A 24,072-nucleotide genomic window follows, 5' to 3' on the forward strand; every position below is an offset into this window, starting at 1 on the left:
TGTGATGTATAATCATTTTTATGTTTCTAGATTCCATTTACTAAAATATCATTAAGGATTTTCGTGTCCATATTCATGATAGATATCTTTTGTAGTTTCCTTACAGTGTCTTTGGCTCTGATAGTAGAGTAATACTGGCCTTATAGAATGAACTGGAAAGTGTTCTTCCTCCTCAAATTCCTGAAAGAGTTTTCAAAGAATTCAAAATTATTTTTTCTTTAATATTTGGTGGAAATCACTAGTGAAGCCATCGGGTGGTCCTGGGCTTTTGTGAAAAGATTTTTAATGTAAATTAAATAACTTTATTATAGCAGAATTCAGATTTTCTCTCTCTTTAAGAAGTTTTCATAATTTGGATCCATCTATGAATTTGTCCATTTCACCTGAGTTTTGTAATTTGTTGGCATAAGTTTTTAAAATATCACTTTGTAATTCTTTCATTTTCTATAGGATCAATAATGGTGTCCTCTCCTCATTTATTCCCAACCTTGTTAATTTCTTTCTTCTCACATTTTTTTCCCCATTAGCCATGCTACAGATTTGTTAGTTTTGTTGATCGTTTCAAAAAAAACAACTTTTGGCTCATGAATTTTCTCTATTATTTTGTTTTCTACTTTGTTTTCTTCAAAAATATAAAAATATTTTGTATCTCCTTCCTTCTGCTTGCTCAGGTAGAAAGCGTTACTTTTTCTGGTTTCTTTTCTTAACGTTTATTTGTTTTATTTTGAGAGAAAGAGAGAGAGCATGTGCGAGCAGAGGAGGAGCAGAGAGAGAGAGGAGAAAGAAAATCCCAAGCAGGCTCCACACTGTCAGCACAAAGTCCGATGTAGGGCTTCATCTCAAGAACTGTGATATCAAGACCTGAGCTGAAATCAAGAGTCCGACACAACCGACTGAGCCATTCAGGTGCCCCTCTTTTTCTAGGTGAAGTTTAGGTTACTGATTTGAGAAAACTTTCTTTTGGGGTATAGATGTTTAAAGCTATAAACTTTTCTCTAAGTACTGCTTTAGCTGCATTCCATAAATTTTGATATGCCCACATTTTTGTTTTAGTTCAGTTCCAAATATTTCCTAATTTTCCTTGTAATATCTTCTTTGGCCCATGAGTTATTTATAAGTATGTTATTTAATCTCCAAATATGTGGGGACTTCCCAGATTTCTTATTGTTGTTTATTTCTAATTTATTATCATTGGGTCAAAGAACACATTTTGCATGACTTTAATCCTTTTAAATTTACTGAGAATTGTTTTGTGTCCAAGCACATGGCCTGTCCTGGGGAATGTCCCATGAGTGCTTGCATGGAGTGATTACTGGGTGGAGTGATTTAAATACCGCCCAAATCTCAGACTCCTTCCTGACTGGCACAATCAAAACAGACCCAAGGCGGCAGAGCAAAGGGTTTGGAATTTAATTGAAACTGAAACCACCCACAGAAGAAGATGAGACAGGACTTCTGCTCTGAAACAAAGCAGGTTGATAATCTGCTAACACAAGAACCTCAGGACCATCTGGGAAATGCTAACCTTACTCAGTATACTAATAATAGCTCAATGAGCATTTTGAGACTCATCCATGTTGTTGTAAAGCATCAGTGATCCATCCCTTTATACTGCTGAGTACTATTCCTGTATATACTGCATTTTGACTGTTCTTAGAAGTTCTCCGGAACCCCTGGGTTATTCCTGAGAATAGCGCTATTTGGGCTATTCAAGTTAGAGGCTTCTGTGAATAAAACTGCTATCAACATTTGTATACAAGACTTTGCCTGGATGTGTCTTCATTTCTCTTGGTTAAGCACACAGAATGGGATGACTGACAAATGGTCACTGAATGTTTAACATTTTAAGAAACTAGCACTTTTCCCATAAGAAGTATGTAACAACTCCATTTGATCACATCTTCACCGGCATTCGGCAGCATCAACCAATCTTTGTAATTTTTTAAAAATGTTTATTTTTGAGAGAAAGAGAAAGAGTATGAGCCAGGGAAGGGCAGGGAGAGAGGGAGACACAGAATCTGAAGCAGATTCCAGGCTCTGAGCTGTTAGCACAGAGCCCGATGCAGGGCTCACACCCATGAACCACGAGATCATCATCTGAGCAGAAGTCAGATGCTTAACTGACTGAGCCACCCGGACGCCCTTGCAATCTTTATAATTTTAACCATTCTAATGAGCATGTATAGTGGCATTTCATTTTATTTTAATTTCCCTGATAAACGGTGATCTATTGAACATCTTTTCATGTGCTTAGTCACTTGCATATCTTCTTCTGTGAGGTATCCAAAAGTTTGCCTATTTTTACTGGGTTGTTTGTCTTATTAATGAGTTGTAAGATTTCTTTTATATTTTAGATACAAGTTCTCGGAAATATTTGTGAATCTTTTCTCCCATTCTCTGGCTTGTCTTACTTCCTTTTGTTGTTTTTTAATGGTGTCTTTCAAAGAGCAAAAGTTTTTAATTTTGGTGAAGTGGAATGCAGCAATTTTAACTGAAATTTAATTTCTGATATTATTGCATTGTGGTAAAAAAAAATATGCGCTCTCTCTCATGTCAAGTTTTAGAAACATACTGAGTGTTTCTTTATGGTCTACTGAGTTTTATAACTATTCCAAGGGAGTAGAAATTTAATGTGTTATATTTAAAGGGTAGAAAGTAGAAATATAGATATTTTATAAACTGTTATTTAGACCTCCTATTTGTTTGGTTTTTGCCCCCTGATCTGTCAAAGATGAAGAAAAATATATGAAAGCATCCCATTGCTATTTGTATCAAATTCTCCATGTAGTCCCAATATTTTTTCATATTTAAGTACTCTTGCCTTTAGCATGCAAAATATATCCATTCGTCTAGCTTACATTAACTTGTATTGATGCCAATTTATATGATACTATTATATTCTTAAATTTCTTCTGAATATAAGTGATATGTTTTCATAATCTTTCTAATATAATTTTTCTGCAAACTAGTTGTATCTTTTAAAAAAATTTTTTTAAGTGTTTTATTTATTTCTGAGAGAGAGAGAGCAAGAGAGAGAGAGAGAGAGAGAGAGACAGCGTGAGCAGGGGAGGGTCAGAGAGAGAGGGAGACATACAGAATCTGAAACAGGCTCCAGGCTCTGAGCTGTCAGCACAAAGCCAGATGCGGGGCTTGGACCTACGAACCGTGAGATCATGACCCGAGCCGAAGTCGAACGCTTCACGGACTGAGCCACCCAAGCGCCCCTACTGGTTGTATCTTTTATAAATAGCATACACATGGATTTAAGTCAACTAGTCAATATCTTCTTTTTTTTAACTAAAAAAATTAACCTATTAATATTATTATGACAGTTATATATACTCTGTCTTATTCTGGACATTTTGTTCTGTTTCTACTTCTATTCCTTTGGCAACATCTCCCCTTCGAGTTTTGTCTTTACCTCAAGATTTTTATGAAAATGTAATACCTTGTTAATTTTATTTATGCCTAAAATCATACATTCCAAAACTATTTTAATCTGCATTTCCCTAATTTTAAGATCTTTTGAGTCTCCCCTTTCCATTGCCAAGAGTTTTAGCATATTAAATTGTTTTTAAATTGTTATTAAATGTATATTGTTCACTTTATAGACCTTCTTTTTCAAAGATCAATAAACATGAGCATTGTTTCTTATAATCAGATTTGTAACAATTAGTTAAATTTGTTTCTATTTTGTTGGATTCCATTGCTCCCTACTCATCCTTAAATATGCTGGTTTCCTTATGTGTGCAATGTCTTTAGCTTCATTTCTGGATTGGTGGTGGTGTGTTCATATAATTTTTTTCCAGGAGAGATATAAGCAGTATACATTTTATGAGCTCTTACTAAGAATATGTTTTTTTGTTGATTTTGCAAGTGAAAAACTCTTTGGTTATGTGCAAAATTGGGTCACAATCTTTCCTCCTTCAAAACTCTGAAATATTATCCATTATTTTTCTAATTTCTTTGCCAGTTTCATCCTGCCTAGAAACGTGTGGGATTTTCATTTTTATTTGTGAGGTGCAATTCTTTTTCCAGAATGTATCCAGGTTTCATTGCATTAACTTTACTTAATATGTGTGGCCTCTTTCTTATAGATCATGTCTTCTTATATCAAGATACTATTCTGATTTTTTTTTTCAGAATTCTACCAGATGGTTTTTATAAATATGCTTTTATTCTGTGATTGCTGAATACAAATGCCTTTTTCTTGTTCTACAGAATGCTTTCACAAGTTCCACGCTTTCTGCCTGTTTTTTCTCCTTCCTTAGCCATGAACGCCGTGACCTGCTAATAGTACATCGTCAGCTCCAAGTGGTACACTGAGCCAAAGGCACCTGTCCTGGTCTCAGCCTTTCTCAGGACTTTCACTGTCAGCCTTAGCAAGTTCAAATGCCTCATCTTTAGCCTTCTTGACTCTATACCGAAAACTTCTTGCCAGGAGCTCCCTCCTTCAATATCTTCTGTATTCCTTAAGTGTTAAACTGATCAGAGAGTTTCTTACGTAGCTCCATCACATACTTGGACCAAATACACATTCTAGGGACGGGGTCCTGTTCCTGGCAGGGAGCCGGAAGATGGACATCCATGCAGCCGGGACTGGTCTCCACCTTCCGGCACACTTGACTCTGCAGAAATCACTGCCCTAGGCAGTGAGTGGGAAAATGGAAGAATGGGATCTCAGAGCCCCATTCTCAAAACCCAGATTCACACAACTCAACAGGAGTGGAAATCTGAATCAAGAAAATAACAACAAGGGGCGCCCGGGTGGCTCAGTCGGTTAAACATCCGACTTCGGCTCAAGTCAGATCTCGTGGTTCATGAGTTTGAGCCCCATGTCGGGCTCTGTCCTAACAGCTCAGGGCCTGGAGCCTGCTTCAGATTCTGTGTGTGTGTCTCTCTCTGTTTCTCCCCCATTCATACTCTGTCTCTTTCTCAAAAACCAATTAAAAATAAAAAAAAAAAAAGGAAAAGAAAAACAAGCAAGCACTGTTCCAAACTAGTGAACAGTACAGGGCTCATGGGGATCCTTCCCTGGGGTGTTTCCACCACCCTGTAAGTGCTCCGGGGTCCTAAGGAGGAGAACTCCCGCTGAAGGGGAGATCACAAACAGGATTGTAACATTTTTTAGAATCAAGAAAATAAAGCAAATACCCTTGGATAGAGGAGCTGATAAATGAAATGTGGTATATTCATATGATAAAATATATTCAGTGTTAAAAGGACTGCACTCAATCAACATGGATAGGGCTGGGATATATAAAATTAAATATAAAAGAGCAGCCTTGCACCAAGTAGAAAATAAACTCCAAGCAGCCAGTTAAAAAAGCAAAATAAAACACAAACAATAAAATATAAAAATGCAAATAAGGCCTACATAAAATCTATAGTATTTACCTAACTTTTAAAAAGTAGATGCATAAAAAATTATAGATGCAAGTACTATATATATATACATACATAACATATACATATAATATACAGGAACATTATATACGCATATAAAATTATAAAAGAGACTGAAATAATACACACTAAATTAATGACAGTGGTTTTCTCAGAAGTGGAGGGGAAGGAGTAATGTGATTAAATATGAATAACAAAACAAACAAGAACTTCACCTGTAATGTTGCAGTTTAAATAAACAGAGTGTTAACAGTGGTTGAGTCTTCATGACAGGCACCTAGGGGTTTGCACCGTTTTCTTTTCAAATTTTTAATTTTCTCTCAAAACTAAAAAGCATACCACTTCACCAGAGACGGCCTCTGTCCTCCTGAAATGCCAGTTGCAAATAATGGGATGTAACTGATGAATGAAACACTACTTATGGAACACGGGCAGGCACAGACATGGGTCACCTGAGCCCTTGCACTATGGAAACGGATAGGTCAGGATTTTACCTATAGGCAGACCTATGCTCTGAGAGCTGACAAACTCTTGCCATGGCTACATTTGTAGCTACAATGTTAACTTTATTTATTTTGAGAGAAACAGAGTGGGCAGAGGAGGGGCAGAGAGAGAGGGAGGGAGAGAATCCCAAGCAGGCTCCGCACTGTCAGCACAGAGTCCTATGCGGGGCTTGAACCCATGAACCGCGAGATCATGACCTGAGCTGAAACTAAGAGTCAGAGGCTTCACCGACTAAGCCACCCAGGCACCCCTGTTGCTACAACTATAAATGACTATTGTGGTATTGCTTGAAGATGAATCGAGGACTCCTAAAGGAGGAAGGGGGGCCCATCTCCTGGTCTCCCACCCCCAGGTGCGTGTCCACACTCCTCCTTCCACGCACTGCCACCAAGCAGAGATCAGTGGCCACCTGGTGGCCTGGGGAGCACAGAGAGGCACGCCTAAGCTCCACGCTGTGGCTGCTTCACTTCACACGCCCGGCAGGGAGCACGATGAGCCTGCTGGCCAAGCCCTCTCCACCAGGGCCCTCCTTCTAGGCCGCCAGGGACCATCTCTTCTTTCCAGGCTCCAATGGGAGGGGGGTGTCCCCTTCTGCCAGGCTAATATCCCTTTTTCATTCTGAACCTGTGACCCAATAGTATGGATAATTTTGATAAAACTTTTGTTAGAAATAAATATGTCTCTGTCGTCTAAAGATCAGAATGCACCTTCCTACTGAGAGAATGACTTTCAAAAAAGCTGATATGGCAGCCTCCTCACCTGCTCTTTCATTTCAGCGTAGACTTTCTCGGAGTTGAGTTCCACCTGCCGCTTAAACTCTTCCAGGGCGGCATCTGCCTGCTGGGCCTGCAACCTCTGAACTTCAGTCACACGAGTCAGCTGCTCCTCTTTTTCCCTAGAAAAGTCCAGAGAAGCTTCAGAGTTGAAATGTAAAATGAAAGAACGAGGCTTGAGTGAAAGGGTAATATTTAACCCTCTCTAAAATAACATTCAGATTGCAAGTCTTTGATCCAAATTCTAAAGAACTTCCCTTTTAAAAGTTGACAATAAAATACTTTGTCTCCAGAGAAATAGACAGCGTTCTGATGACAACTTTCAAAGCTTTCCCTCAAACTGCTTCCAAAGATTTCCCTAAAAACAAAATGTGTTTAAAACCACTCATCCCCACTGACTGATGAATGGATAAACAAGGCACAGTGTAGTTGTACAAGAGAATATTATTCAGCCTTTAAAAACACTCAAGTTCTGGGGCACCTGGGTGGCTCAGTGAGTTGAGCGTCTGACTTTGGCTCCGGTCATGATCTCACAGTTGGTGGGTTTGAGCCCTGCATCGGGCTCTGTGCTGACAGCTCAGAGCCTGGAGCCTGCTTCGGATTCTGTGTCTCCCTCTCTGTCTCCCCCTCCCCTTGCTCACACTCTGTTTCTCTCTCTGTCTCTCAGAAATAAATAAATAAACATTAAAAAATTTTTAACACAGGATGAAAGATGCCAGGGACAAATGGTGATATATTGTATGATTCCATTTATGTGAAATACCCAGAATAGGTAGATGCTTACAGACAGGAAGTAGGTCAGTGGTGGCCAGTGCCTGGGGGGAAGGAGGTGGGCAGGGGGAACGAAGAGTGACTGCTAATGCATATAAGGTATCTTTTCTGGTGATGAAAATGTTCTGGAATTAGATAGTGGGAATGGCTGCACATCCTTGTGAATATACTGAAATCTGCTAAAATTCATACTTTAAAACGATCGATTTTATAGTATGTGAATTATATCTCAATTTTAAAACAGCAACATATCATTAGAAATATCTCTAATATGCATGCCTAGCAGCAGGTGACCTGTACGGTGACAGGCGCCACACAGCAACATGGTGGCCAGAGACTGCTCTACTGGCCTGCAGGAAGTGTGCCTACTGATAACCATCTCGTTTCTTATGTCTTGAACTCAAGTTCTATGGTCAAAGGGGTTCAAAAAACAAAAGAAATCTTTGCATAGTAATACAAGAAAAGAATAAAGACTTTAGGTTATAAATGCATGAAAGTTAATGATGGCTAATACTGAGTTCTTTCTCGTGCTGGACACTGTGCAAAATATTTTTATACGTCTTCTCTCCTTTATTCTCAGGGCAAATGTGTATCAAAGTATTATTATGCCCTAGTTTTAGAGACCAGGAAACTGAGGCTTAGAGAGTAGTTTTGGGAAAACACATTTAGTACTGGACCAAGCCAGGACCAGTCCCGGCCGTCTGACCCTGAGTTCATGCTGCTTTCCCAATTTTCCAGATGCCACACTTTATGGTCTGAGTCCCCTTAAAGTGAAATCACTGCTCTTCCTAAAAGAGGTTCCAGGGAGGTCCCTTGCCCCTTCCACCAGGTGAGGATGCAGTGAGAAGATGCCAGCTCTGAACCAAGAAGACAGTCTTCATGAGAACACAGCCATGCTGGTGCCTTGGTCTGGCACTTCCCAGCCTCCAGAGCTATGAGTAATAAACTTCTGTTGCTTATAAACTACCCAGTCAGTGATATTTTGTTAGAGCAGCCTGAGCAGCCTGAGACATCATAAGTAAGATTAACTTGGCTCATCTTCCCTAAATGTGAAAGTTTACACACATATAAGCATTATCTCATTAACTTCAATACCAAAGAATGCTGGGGGGGTTGGGGGGGTGGAGTTATTTAACTCACACAAATCCAACTGTTTTTTATGTATTTATTTTGAGAGAGACAGGAGAGAGAGAGAGAGGGAGAGAGAGAGAGAGAGCAAGCACAAGCAGGGTTCAGGACAGAGAGAGGGGGAGAGAATCCCAAGCAGGCTCCCCACTGTTGGCACAGAGCCTGATGTGGGACTCGATCTCACGAATTATGAGATCATGATCGGAGCCAAAATCAAGAGTTGGATTCTTAACTGACTGAGCCACCCAGGCACCCCCACAAATCAGATTTTAGAGAAACACCATGATGGGACTGGAGGGGGGGGGAACCTAAACAATGATGCTACTGTCTTTTATGATGTGGGCAAACAGTAATTTGAGTTTTTTGTGTTACTCAGATCTGAGCTTAAAAACCCCTCTAAGACACAATAATTTTTAGGCTTTCCAATAAGAATATACATGTGATATGTGTGACATAAAATATCAAAATAACCACCTTCTCCACAAATACTAAAAACTTTCTCAGAGCTTTAATGCAAAAATACTGATAAGTGTCACCTAGTTTCCATTTCAGCAGGATTCTCCTGTCCCTTTGTAAAAAAAAAAAATGTGGCAATGCATAGTTTCAAGTCTCTCCTCCCCTCACCCCGATCTGGACAGTATCTGCAAATCAGTAGCTCTCTGCATACGAGATGGAAGAACATATTCCACATCTACCTTCCCTTAACTTTTCGTCATATACAATGTGTGTCTACCTCTTCATCCCCACCACGCAGCCTTCTACCTGAAGACGACTACCCAGTACACCCCCGTGCTAAACAAGGCAGCTTTTCCACTGAAACCCCTTTCCACACGTCTGTTTCACAGGTGGAGCCACTATTTTAATGACCTAAGGGTTTAACACTCAGCCCCAAGATGTGTGAGGCCGTGCCAGAAAGCAAAGCCATTCCAGGTCATGCTGTGTGCCAGATGTCGCTCCTAGTCACTGCGTTTCACAGCAACGTGGTACAGGTTTCTGGAATGTTTTAAAAAGGTTTTCTTGAAGTCGTTTACTTTAGGTGACTATATAACAGGAACCTGAATATCTTGCTGTCCTCCATTTTACTTACATGTTAAAATAAAACAACTGTGTGAACTAGTTGCCAAATTCTAAGGCCTTAACGTTTGGTTTCTTTGCCACTTAATGTTAATATTAGCTCCTAGACAATAGTGATGAATAACTGGATGTTATACTGAAGACTGATTCGGAGAATCACCGCACAAAAGACTGGATACTGTGATGGCAAGAGAGAATTTTAATTTGGTTTGGTGTATTTTCATTCTTCTTATATTACTCTGCCCAAGAAGCAGGAAGACTTGACTAGGGTTTCTCTGATACAAACATTGAATATGTTGTTAAAATATTCAAATATCTGAATACTAAAATAACATATGAGAACGACCAAAGTCATATAAAGTACATCGGGTACCATATCCTAGACCTAGGTTGGCAAATGCGATGGATATTTGCCATAAACATTTTGTCGCAAATGCTCAGTGGACGTTTTCGCTAGTGTGATAGACCCAAATGACTGAAGAGGGCTGCCTAGAACTCTCTGTTAAAAGGATTCTGAGACCAGGCTCAGAGGAAAAGGCCACCGTGGTCAATGAATACCGTGCCCTTGCAGGGGTTTGGGCTTGGGCAGCACAAGAGCTACTTCCAAACTATCCAGGGACTACAACTGACTGGCGCATCCCATGTTACTATTTCATTTTTTAAGCCTCCTGAAAGAACTTGAAAGGACTACTTCCTATCAGGATAACAATTTTTCAAAGATTCACTTTGCTTGGTCAGTCTGTTCATAAACACAAAAGAAAGAGCTTTGGATGCTCTTTGAAAACTTTAAAAATTCATTTGTCATATACTTTAAAAATTATGTACCATTACTGAGCCAAAAGAAAGTTTTCCTAACACGTGTTATAAAATATATGACCAGTGGCTGACATATCCCCTCTGTTCTATGAATGCTGAAAGTCAGTTGTTTTACTTTTTTTGCCCAAATATCCACATGAACCCTTTAGTTAATGTAAACACTTTCAATTTAATAGGGCAATATTTTCGCTGTATCATTTCATTCTTACCTACCAAGGTTAGCCATTTGCTTTATAACTAGCTTATAGCCACATAAATCAAAATCATACACTTTACCTATAATCAGGTATATATCACAGACCATATTTAAAATACTGTTAGAGGGGCGACTGGGTGGCTCAGTTGGTTGGGCGTCTGACTTCAGCTCAGGTCATGATCTTGCAGTCAGTGAGTTCGAGCCCCACACTGGGCTCTGTGCTGACAGTTCAGAGCCTGGAGTCCGTTTCAGATTCTGTGTTTCCCTCTCTCTCTGCTCCTCCCCTGCTCATACTCTGTCTTTCTCTGTCTCTCAAAACTGAATAAACATTAAAAAAAATTTTAATAAAATAAATAGAATAAAATAAAATACTGTTAAAATAAAGCCTAGTGCAGTAAGGCACATTTTCATTCATAATTTCTATCCTTATCTACAAATAGAAAACAGTCTTATATATTAAATGACAAGTACGGGGAAATGAAGAAATCTTCCACTAGTTTCTAGTCCCACCACACCGGCTAGTAGGAAGCTAACTATCAAAGGCCTCATTCACTCAGTGTAAATCACGACAATACATTGAGCTCCATTAATATTTAGGAAGCTTCTCGCTTAATAGAAATAAAATATCTGTCTTAATTTAAATAAAGAGATGATATTCATTTTAATGAAGGGTCCATTGTAATTTCTACCAAAGGAATGAAGTAGAAGTGGAAACTTTTAGCATTTGAAAAAGAGAAATGTCTGCTTTAAGTACATTTTTCCCTTTTACCAATGATTCCAAATGGTGTCCTACAAGAAGCAAAAAAAAAAAAAAAAAAAAAGACTTTGAAGATTATTTTTTCCAGTGGAACTAGTTGTGGGGCCGAGTATAAATACATCACTCAAATGCCTTAAAGCAGGGCCTCCTTGAAGATAAAAAGGTGGGAAGAAAAATTTGCTTTTTAGTTCTGATTTATTTATAAAATGCAGTAAATTTTCCTCGTCGGAGAATATAAAGCTTAAAAGAAAAAAGAGGCTGCATTCTTATACAACCACAAGCCAGCTCAGATTAAAGGATGTTCTGAAGTACATGATTATTCAAAAAGGCAATAAAATGTAGGAGACTAATAGACTACAATTTGGTATTTCTTGAGCTTTACAAGCTAACATTTATATGTGCAGGCCAACCTTAATTTGAAAATCTTCCCTTTGCACATTTCTGTACCAGCACTTTTGATAATGATGGCAGGGACCCAACATATATTTATAAGGCTTCACATTACAGGATACTTCATTTGCTGCCAGCGTGGCATCTCCACTGGAAACTCCAAGAAAAAAACAAAACAAAACAAAACAAAAACTTCAAACAAGTCTGAAAAACAGCAAGAAGAGTCTCCATTCCCTTTCCAGCTGGGCTGAAAAACAAGACTTCCAAGCAGCGCTAGTCTCTACGTTCATGGCCGCCGATTGGTGCTTAAAGGGAATACAGTGAGTCAGTCAAAAACATTAAGATACAACCATGACTTAAAAGGCACTAAAAATAATACCTTTCACCAAGCATGATAAATGAAGGAAAGTCTTTGGCCTCTTTTTCACACAGCTGCTAAGACTAGTGGCCTCTGTTAAATTCTTGTTAAAAAAAAAAAAGGGGGGGGGCAAATACTGTGAATACCTAAACATCTGAAAGAAATGTATGGTAAAATGGAAATTAGTATTCCTCTCAATATTGAAAAGATGACAAGACTCTTCCAGTGATTTACAGATTCAACACAGTCCCTGTCAAAATCGCAGGTGGCATTTGGCAGAAATTGACAAGCAGACCCTAAAATTCATATGGGAATGCAAGGTACCCAAAAGAGTCAAAACAATCTTGAAAAAGAAGAACTTTGGAGAATTCGCATTTCCTGACTTCAAAACTTATTATAAAGCTAGGTTAATCAAAATCCTGTGCTACTGGCATAAGGATACGCATATAAATCAATGGAACAGGATTAAGATTCCAGAAATAAACCCTTAACATTGATGATCAGTAGATTTTCAGCAAGGGTGCCAAGGCAATTCATTTGAGAAACAACAGTCTTTACAACAAATGGTACTGGGGCAATGGGACATTCATTTGCAAAAGAATAAAGTTAGATTCCTTCTTTACACAATACACAAAAATTAACTCAAGGCAAACCACAGACCTTAGTGCAAGAGCTAAAAATATATGCAAGTCTTAGAAGAAAACAGGAGTAAATTTTTGTGACTTTGAGCTAAGCAAAGCTTTCTTAGAAGTAACACCAAAGGCATAAACAAGAAAATAAAATATAGATAAACAGCTTCAGCAAATTTAAAAAACTCCTGTGCTGCAAGGGATGTCATCAAAAGTGAAAAGAAAATCCACAGGAGAACATACTTGCAAATCATATCTGAAAAGAGGCTTGTATTAAGAATACATAAAGAACTCTTACAGATCCACATTTGAAAAAATAAAGACTACAATTTTAAAAATATAAAAAATAAAGAACCTTTATTATTTTCTTTATTAAAAAATTTTTATTAAAAAATAAAGAACCTAAAAATAAGTAAAGAATCTGAATAGATGTTTCTCCAAAGAGGATATACAATTGGCCATAAGCACATGAAAGGTCACTCATTAGAATTAGTTATTCAAAAACTGCACTTCGAAACCACAATGAGACACAACCTCTAGTTTGACTATAATCAAAAGACAGATTGTTGCAAGTACTGTTCCTTTTGTTTTGTTCTGTTTTACATTTACCCTGCTTGGCCTTTCTGGAGCTTCTGGAATCAATATAATTATGTTTTTCATGAAACTGGAAAATGTTGGCTATTATGGATTAAAATATTTTTGCCTCTATTACCTGCTTCCCTCTACTTCTGTGATGCAAATATACTTTATGCACCATTGTTGTCTTATAAGCCCTGCAGCTTGCTTATTTATTTATTTAGGCACATTTTTCTCTTTGTCCTCAGATTGGCTAATTTCTAGTAATTTGTTTTCACATTCATCAAATCTTCTTGTTCAATTGGCTATTTTCTAGTAATTTGTTTTCACATTCATCAAATCTTCTTGTTCTCCATTCTGTTGTTATATTCAGCCCACATTTTAAGTTTCAAATGTTGGATTTTTCCGTTTGTCTCTGTTGAGATTGCCTCGTTTCTAACTCATCGCTACCAATTTTTCTTAATTTCCTGAACACAACTATAATATCTGCTTTAAAGTTTTTGTCTGGCAACCCTAGCATCAGATTCATCCTGAGGTGGTCTCCATTGATTATTTTCTCTTGAGAATAAATAGGTCATGTTACCTGTTTCTTCACAGATCAAGTATTTTTGGCCCGTGTCTTTATGAATGAGACACTGTAGAGACTGTGGATTCTGCTATTTTCCTCTGAACGGTATTAATGGTTATCTGTTCTTTGCAGGCAGTTCACTTGGCTGGATACAAACTACAAATTCTGTCTCCTCTGTAGGAGACAAAAGTTTGTATAAAAGTTCAGCTCTTTTAGTCTTACTTGGGCTGTTTAGAGTCTTCTCCAACCACACATGTTTCAGAGATCAGTCAGAATATGGACCAAGATTACACAAAGAATCTGGGCCTCCCCTTCTCTGCTTGCTCACTTCATTTCCCGGGTGTCACTCCATCTTAGTTCTCAATGTTGCCCAGATGTTCTTTCATCTGGTTCTTCAAGCACTAAGACCACAGTTATCTATCCAAAATCTAGCCGTCCCAAGTACCACCAAATGTGGGTAAATAAATGCTATAAAAATAGGAAATTCACTTTCTTTCTTCCAAGTATATACTCCTTTCCACGATCTCTTCATGTTTATCTGTTCTCCAAGGCATCAGGTAGTTGTGTTTTATATTTTGTTCAGAGCTTATATTTGTGGGAGGATTGATCTGATGGGAGCTTGCTTGCCATAATGTAAACTGGAACCTCCCTTCTTTGTTGCTTTGACTGGGAGGTTACTACTTAATCTTTAGGGGCTCAAATGCCAAGTCTTTGGATAGAACTGCTCCCTATTTCTTCTGTCCTTGTCAGCACTCTTTATATACTGCTACTGTAGCATTTTATATACACTATTAGAGTTGTTAATTGATATATTTGTCTTTTCTATGATAATGAAGTCTTTTTGAGGCTAGGAGAATGGAGGATGTGGGGACGCAACCATGCCTTCTTCATATTTATATTACATACCTTGAACATATATACTATATGTACAGAGTAATTATATTATATCATCTAGATAGAACCAGAGCACAACCATGGAACATAGCAAATTCCTCGACCTCAGCCTTTCTGACACATCTGGTCAGATAATTCTTTGTTGTGAGGACCTGCCCTGTGCATTGGGATACATTTAGCAGCATCCCTAGCCTCTGCTCACTAGATCCCAGTGACAATGTCCCAATCCCAATGCTGACAACCCAAAATGTCTATAGATGTGCCAAATATGCCCTGGAGGGACAAATTCATGCCTGATTGAGAACCACTTGTTCTTTATCAAATTTCATGGAGTGAAAGAAGCGCTAGGTATTATTTGCTTTCTGGGTGTTTGATTTTCAAACCAGGTTTAGGGTACTGTTAATGGAGAATGATCTGAAAAAGCAATAACCATTCAACTTCTTAGGGAATCCAATCCATACACTGCTTACAAAAAACTATAATGTCTCCACTACCGGGAACTTGCATGTTCTTACAGGATGTGTCTTATAGGTGTTTGTGACCTGGAGAGAGAAGACTCAGAAACCCTAAATTGATGATGATGAAGATGATGATAAAGATGATAATCATACTGATGATGATGATGATGATGATGATAGGCTTATATATAGCTCTTTGCAATTTAAGAGTTTTTGCACACATTTCCCCAACTAGATATAGGTTTCTAATGGAAAATGTTAAAGAGAAAGTAAAAACTAGTAAGAGACAAAACTGATAATTATAGTTAGTTAAGGGAGTATACTCTGTATGCTAAATGTACTTAACATGTATAGATTTTTCAGTGTTGAGGAAGGAATGTTTTGGGATTATCTAGTTGGAACGAAAGACACCACAATTTGTTCCTTTAGTTCATCAAATGACTTTTGAAAGGTGGCAGAGGAGAGTAAATTCAGATACAAAAGGAAGAGAAGTAGTTAAGTCTTAAAAAGACAAACTAATGATATCCAAAATACCAAGTGGAAGAATAGTTCATACATGCATAAGAGAATGGTGGTAGCTAAAAAGTTCTTGCTGCACAGAATGAAAGGGTGACTGGTGAGATTATCAGCACTAAAGACGTGATATAGGGCAGACATAGGTAATTCAGCAATGAAGTCCATGGAGCTATATATGAAAGGAGCTTGGTGTATTAGTTTCCTGCAGCTGCTGTAACCAATTACCAAACGCTGAGTATTTTAAAACAAAAGGAATTTATTGTTTCAGTGCTGCAGGCCAAAAGTCTCAACTCAAGAGTCAGCAGGGCTATCCTCCCTCTGGAGTCTCTAGGGGAGAATCCATTCCTTGATACTTGCAGCTTCTGGAGACTGCTGGCATTCCCTGGCTTGTGATGGTATCTCTCTCTGATCTATCTTTGCATCACCTTCTCCTCAGTGTTCCTTCTCCACTGTTTCTCTTTACTTATAAAGATACTCATGATTGTTTTAGGACCTGCTTGGATAATCTCATGTCAAGATCTTTACCTCATTTATATCAGCAGAGATCCTCTTTTTAAATAAGATCATTCACAAGTTCTGAGGATTAGGATATGGACCTATCTTTCTGGGGAGTCACCAATCAGCCTACTACACATGGATTGATAAGGTACAGTCTACTTTCTGTTTGGGGGCTCTGAAACTTAGCTGTAGATCAAGCTTCTATTCATCTCTGGAACACAGAAGGCTTCACTTCAAATATACTCTATCAAAGAGCCCATCTGGAGTGACATTATCAAGACAGTGACATCCCCAACTTCAGTGCCCCTCACCAAAAGACCAACTAGCAACTATCCATTGACAAGTTACTATTGGGAAAATCCCACACCCAAGGATGTGAATGAAGCACCCCCACTGGACCACAGAGACTGGAAAGATTACAGGAGAAAGGTAAGAGGAGTGGCTACAGTCCGCATCATCACCCAGCCACCTTGGGCCAGTGTGACACTGCACCCTGGTTTCTCCAGTGGAAAAAGGAGAGCCGGTGTTGGACACCTGGGCCCTCCCTACTGCAGGATGCTTCCTAGAAATCCCACTATAGTAGTCAAAGCAATGTGATAACGGCCATTTAAAAAAACCAACACCAAAACAAAACAAAACAAAAAACCCCAAACAAACCAATAGAACAGAATTTAAAGCCCAGAAACAAATCCATGCATGTACAGCCAACTAATATTTGACAAGAAAGCCAAGACTACTCAATGGGGAAATGATCGTCTCTTCAATATATGGTGATGAGAAAACTGGATATTCACATGCGAAAGAATGAAGTTGGGTCTCTATCTCACCCCACTCACAAAAGTTACTCAAAATGAATTAAAGATTTAAATGTCAGGCTTGAATCTATAAACTCCTAGAAGGGAACAGGATATAATCTCCTTGACACTGGTTTTAGCAATGATTTCATGAATATTACACCAAAACATTAAGCATCAAAAGCAAAAAGAAACAAGTTAGACTGCATCAAACTGAAAAGCTTCTGCACAACAAAATCAATGATCAAGAAAATTAAGGGGCAATCTCCAGAATGGGAGAAAACATGGCAAATCACATCTGATAAGGGTTACTATCCAAATATAAAGGGTCCTTATAACTTAATAGAAAAGAAAAAGCCCAAATAATCCAATAAAAATGGGCAGAGAAGCAGAATAGACAGTTTTCCAAAGAAGATATTCAAATGGTACTCAAAGGTGCTCAACATCACCAATCATCAGGGAAACGCAAATTAAAACCACAATGAGATAACACTTCAAACCTGTCAGAATGGCTAGCATCTAACAGAGATGACAAGTATTGGTGAGGATATGGAGAAAAGGGAATACACACGCACACGTATGTGTGCACACGCATGTATACACATACACACACACATACACACACAGGAATATTATTTAGCCATAGAAGCGAAAGAAATGCTGCCAGCTGCAAAAACATGGATGGACCTCGAAGGCACTGTCTGTGCTAAGTGAAATAAGTCAGGCAGAAAATGACAAATACTGTACAATCTCATTTATGAAATCTAAAAAAACCAAACTCAAAAACAGACAGCAGATTGGTAATTGCCAGTGAAGTGGTCGGGGGGAGTGGAGAAAATGGGTGAAGGTGTTCAAAGAGTACAAACTTCCAGTTATAAGATAAATAAGTTCTGGGGATGTAATGCAAAGTATAGTTAACAATATTGTACTGTGTGTATGTTTGAAAACTGCTAAGAGAGTAAATACTAAGAAATTGTCATCACACGAAAAAATTTTTAACTATGTGAGGTGATAGATGTGTCAGCTAACCTTACTGTGGGAATTGTATTGCAGTAAATACATGTAAGAAATCATTAGGTTGTATGCCTTATCAGCTTCACCATGTTATGTGTCAATTATATCTCAATAAAGCTGGGGTGGGGGAAGGAGCCCATTTAAGAGGAAACATGTCCCCATTATGCCTTGACTAAGATGCATCCACATCTTATTATGCCTGGGTAAACGAGACCCCTTGTTCTTACCGTCATCAATTACCTCTAAGAGGTATGGATGGAAAATTATGGGGGATATGTTTTTAGAGGGAGTTGAGAGTCATTTCTCCTATCAGTAATACCAATTCTAGTATCCAACAGAGTGTATCAACTGATTAAGTCTGAAACTGTACTGATGTGGCAGACTGAATAATGGTTCCCCAAAGACAAGCATACCTTAATCTGTGGAACTGTAGATATGCTACCTTATATAGCAAAAGAGAGTTGGCAGATGTGACTAAGTTAAAGATTTGAGATGGGGCGATCATCTCAGATTATCTAGTTAGGTCTTTATAAGAGGGAAGCAAGAAGGTCAAAGGACAGACAAGGCAATATGAGAGTGAAAGCAATGGAGAAAAGACAATATGATTTAGGGTCACAGACCAAAGAATGAAGACAGCCTCCGGAAGACAGAAAAAGCAAGGAACTTCTTCCCTAAAACCATGCTGCAAAAACCAGACCTGATGGCACCTTGATCTTAGGCCCGAAGTCTCTTTTCGGACTTCTTATCTCCCAAACCATAAATTAATAAATTTGAGTTGTTTTAAGACACCATGTTTGTGGTATACCAGCAATAGAAAATAGCAACAACTAACAACCCTAGTATATATTCAAAACTTAGAACATATCAAGGGCTGTCTGAAGAACTTAATGTATAATATTTATAACTGCCTTATTGCTGAATGGATAAACAATAAGTTGGGAATACAACAAATTTAAAAGTTAAATCAGGCAAAGAAAAAAATCCACAGGCCAAATTTTGTTTCAGTCTTTAAGTGTTGAAAGTTTTTGCTCTTAACTTGACTCCGTCTATGTAATGTCACCATGTTTAAAAAATCACCAAAAGGGACACCTGGGTGGCTCAGTCAGTTAAGTATCTGACTTTGGATACTGACAGCTGACAGCTCAGAGCCTGGCGCCTGCTTCAGATTCTGTGTCTCCCTCTCTCTGTCCCTCCCTCACTCATGCTCTGTCTCTTTCTTTCTCTCTCAAAATTAAACATTAAAAAAATAACCCAAAAAAGCCAAATTATTTCTTTCCAAAGGACATATTTACATGTAATAGTGGCAAATCTGGATGAGATAGGACCCAGGGTAAAACTGTCTAAAGATATTCACTTAGGTCCAGATATTCCCCTTGACCAAGAATGCATCTGCCAAAATATGCAAATTCTGAGTGTGGTCAAGTGCAAAGAATCAGTATGGTTCCGAACTAAAATTTCTGGAGATCAACAAATGACTGCTGAGACTTGCAAAAGAAAGAAGTGACGAAAGAAAGTTTTAGTTTCTCGAAGGCAAGTTCTTAAGACCAGAAGCAGGCAAAGAAAAGGACTGTGTGATGGCTAATGACGAATGAGGGGCTGTGGGAAAACCCAGGGCACCCCAGTGATTATGAAATACTGAAGGAGAAGGCCAATTCACAGCTAAGGTGACTTTTTATGGAAAAGTTTTAAGCCCCAGAAGGAAATGACACTGCCAAGTGTTTCTGCAGTGCTCACCACAAAGACCTACATCACAATTCTGAAGCACAGTGTGTGTGCGTGGTGCTAGTGCAAGTCGGCTACATGGGGTTAGCGCTTGTGTTGGCATCACGTATACTGAGATTGGAATGATACAGAGGTTAGCATGGCCCCAGCACAAGAATGGCACTTGAAATACACTAGGACAAAGTGCTTTCCCGAGTCACAGAGTAGATCGCGTAGAAGATATAACCACTGAAGCCTAAAAACCAAATATACATACATCTTCCATAACACATAAAAAGAGTATTTTAAGTTTATTTTGAGAGAGAGAATGCGCACACATGTGCATGTGAGTAGGGGAGAGGCAGAGAGAGAGAGAGAGAGAGAGAGAGAATGAATCCCAAGCAGGCTCCATATCCGACGCAGGGCTCGCTCTCACTACCATGAGATCATGACCTGAGCTGAAATCAAGAGTCAGAGGCTTAACCAACTGAGCCACCCAGGCATCCCTAAAAAGAGTATTTCTTTTTTTTTTTTTTTTAATATTTTTTATTTATTTCTAGGAGAGAGAGAGACAGCGTGAGCAGGGGAGGGTCAGAGAGAGAGGGAGTCACAGACTGAAACAGGCTCCAGGCTCTGAGCTGGCAGACAGCACAGAGCCCGATGCGGGGCTCGAACCCATGAACCGCGAGATCATGACCTAAGCGAAAGTCGGATGCTTAACCGACTAAGCCACCCAGGTAAAAAGAGTATTTCTAAGGAAAAGAAAGTCATGTTTAAAATGACCATAGTGGGGTGCCTGGGTGGCTCAGTTGGTTGAGCACCTGACTTTGGCTCAGGTCATGATCTCACAGCTCAGGAGTTCGAGCCCCACATCGGGCTCTGTGCTGACAGCCAGCTCAGAGTCTGGAGCCTGCTTCAGATTCTGTGTCACCCTCCCCTGCTCATGCTGTCTCTGTCTCTCTCTCTCTCTTTCTCTCTCTCTCTCTCTCAGAAATAAACAAAAAACATTAAAAAATTTTTTTAAATAAAAAAAATAAAATTACCATAGCAAACCTGATATTGTTTCCATTCTTTTGCCTCCTAAAATGTTGAACATCATACTTTGAGTTTACAAGTTCACCCAACCTTTTCTTAACTCAGTCTTCAAAAATTGCCTAAGACCTACACGTTAACCAGTACCTTATACTAAGGAACAAAGCTACATAAGAACCCCGTCTTTTTAAGAAGACTCCATTAAGTAAAAGAAAAAAATAAAGATAAATATTAAATATTATAACAGATATTTGAACATAGGGTCTTGAAAAAGGGAAGGAGAGGGTTCAGGGAGATTTTGTTCTACTCCTGTTAATGGAAGAGACAGATCTGTAAGACACAGATCTCTACTGGAAGACTCTCTATCCTACTCGGGTGAATCAGAACACCCTTCTTAGAAGCCCCTCAGGGGTAAGTGGGCTTACAGGCAGCAACAGTAAAGGTAGAAGGAAGAAAGCCAGCAGCTGTCAGCACAATCCTGGCTAGAATAGGAAGGCATTGATTTGAATTGCAGGCAAGCACTCATTGAGGCTCACGGCAACCAGGGTGCCCTAGTACTAGAGCAGCTAGAGATTTTTCTCTCCATACTAGAGGTACCGCTCCAAGAGGGCATGGTAACAGTATAGAGAAGTGCTTCCGGAACTCTCTTCTGACAAGGATCTTTTACGGTCACTGCTTCCCCAGAAGTCTGTGACCCCAGAGCCAGGTTCCAGTCCTAAAGAACCATGATTGGTTTTGAAGCATGTCACTTATGAATAAGAATGAGGAATCTCTTCAACTCTCCGAAAATCTCTTAAAAACATGGATTTCAGCGATGAGGTCTATAAATTCCTTGAAGTCAACAGGATTTGAATCATGATTCAAAAGAACTGATCCTGGCATCAACCTCCTGGCCTATATTTTCAATAACTTAGTCGTGTTCTAAAGCCGAGGCAAGGGTCCTGGTAGCAAATCCCGAGATCTACTAGGTCAGATACTGCAGAAAACCTAGAAGTACAAAAATGAATCCTCCCTTGGATAAACTACAATCCGATTAAGTGGAAAAAGAAAACGCAAGAAAAAAATTAAATAGTAGTGTAATATTATATATATGTTGTGTGACAAATTCTAAGTCTACAGGAATATGACAAATGGAAAGAGTCAGAGAGAATCTGTATAAGGAAACCAATCTTGGGGCGCCTGGGTGGCTCAGCTGGTTAAATGTCCAACTCTCGATTTTGGCTCAGGTCATGATCTCACAGTTCATGAGTTTGAGCCCCATGTCGGGCTCTGTACTGACAGAGCAAGCCTGCTTGGGATTCTGTCTCTCTCCCTCTCTCTATCCCTTCTCTGCTTGCTCTCTCTGTCTCTCGCTCTGACTCTAGCTCTCACAAAATAAACATATATGTATATCTATATCTATATATATCTATATCTATATCTATGTATATAGATATAGATATATATAAAGAGGGGTGTCTGAGTGGCTCAGTCAGCTAAATGTCCAACTTCAGCTCAGGTCATGATCTCGATGTTCATGGGTTCAAGCCCCCCATCAGTCTCTGTGCTGACAGCTCAGAGTCTGAAGTCTGTTTCAGAATCTCTGTCTCCCTCTGTCTCCCCCCCTCCCCAACTCGTGCTGTCTCTCTCTCTCTCTCAAAAATAGTAAACATTAAAAAGAAAACCAATCTCAGGAGAGCAGAAGATTTGTATGTAAAGTATAAAATAAAGCAATATAGGTAAATGTAATGTTTAAGCAAGCAGTTTAAAGTCTTACATAATAATTCTGTACTAAACTAACTTCTGCCTATAATATAGGCCTATAAATAAAAGAACTCTACCTCAGCAAATAGAAAAGCAACTAGAATATTTACAGTAAAATACAAAAACCCTGAAAAAGTTATCCTTCAAGATAAAACAGCTACAGTGTATAATGGAGAAAAATTCCTTTAAAATCTTTAAACTCTTTAAACTTCAAAAAAATATCAAATCTAATGTTTCCTTTTATGTTTCATATATTTAAGAAAGTACTGATTAAAAGTTCCATATATGAATTATACATCATACATGCAAAGCTACACACACACTCACTAACCCAGCTTACTTTACAGGCAGGAGTATCAGTAAATAATAAGGAAAGGCACGTTCATCCTATAAAATGACAAAGCCTAAATACGTTGAAATAAGTACAGGACCACTTCTTGTTACTAGGGAGAGGAAGAAGGCAATGTGAAGTCATTCAAGCAGAATAATAAGTAAACCAAAGCCAGATCAAAGGAATACAGAAGAAAGCCTGAAACGTGAAGCTGAAATATTTATTTCCTTCAAAACATCATCCATGCCTTGTCCCTGGGCAGTTCAATATTTCAAAGTAGCGAGAAAATATTCTCACTTACATTCATCACTATGCACAAGTAGATCAAATTTTAAGTAGGCAAATTTTCTCTTTATTTACCAAGCATAAATGTCATATTTATCATTGAAAGAAGGTTCTCTGCTTATCGGAAATTAGTTAGTTTAGAGCAGTTCATGTATTATTTCATTTCAGTTTTATAACGATAAAAAAGTTCTCATTTCATTTTTTTCACAAATGAAAACAGGAAGTTTAGAAGAGTTAAGTGATTTGTCCAAATTTACATAGTCAATGGCAGAATGAGAAATTAAACTGGTCCATCTGACTTCAAGGTCCAAAGTCATTCTACTACATTATGCTTTTTCTTTAAACCTGTCCATATATACATATACATACACATATATATTTTACTAAGTCATTGTTTGATACTAATTAATTGAACTTACCAGTAGGTCTTCACTAAAATTTATCCTCACATAACATTAATATTTGCATACTAAACCCCACTTTTAGAACATTTGAAAGTTAAGATACTTATCAAGCATTTGCTTAGGAGTTATCCTATTATATGCAAGGATCTGTGCTTGGTGCTAGGAATACAAAAATAATCAACACATTGTCACTGAATGCAATACAGGAAGAAGACAAACTCTATACTATTTTCAGTGTCACAAAAGCTACCTGATAGTATGAACATAATACTGAGCAAACAAGGACCAGAGGAGTAAGTCACTGTGCCTATGGTAAAATAGAAAAGCTTCATTAAGTAATATCATCACTCAGAATGTTTGTTTTTAATGTTTATTTTTGAGAGAGAGAGAGAGAGAGAGTGTGTGTGTGTGTGTGTGTGTAAGCCGGGAAGAGTCAGGAGGACACAGAATCTGAAT

The 24,072-nt window shown here is 38.5% G+C and overlaps 1 protein-coding gene and 1 pseudogene across 3 annotated transcripts in view; one reads left to right on the plus strand and one right to left on the minus strand.

Annotated features, from left to right (window-relative positions):
• CEP112 (centrosomal protein 112) overlaps window positions 1–24,072 on the minus strand; it is a 421,494-nt gene that overhangs the window by 245,421 nt on the left and 152,001 nt on the right. For all 3 annotated transcript variants that reach the window (XM_039236017.1, XM_039236016.1, XM_039236018.1), the window contains one exon: window positions 6,670–6,805. In XM_039236017.1, the coding sequence (XP_039091948.1) occupies window positions 6,670–6,805 (136 nt within the window). The remainder of the gene's footprint in view (window positions 1–6,669; window positions 6,806–24,072) is intronic.
• Window positions 19,936–20,033, plus strand: LOC120234229 (annotated as a pseudogene).

The sequence above is a fragment of the Hyaena hyaena genome, unplaced genomic scaffold (assembly GCF_003009895.1).
Source record: "Hyaena hyaena isolate Hyena2069 unplaced genomic scaffold, ASM300989v1 scaffold_104, whole genome shotgun sequence".
In the NCBI taxonomy this organism is placed as follows: Eukaryota; Metazoa; Chordata; class Mammalia; order Carnivora; family Hyaenidae; genus Hyaena; species Hyaena hyaena.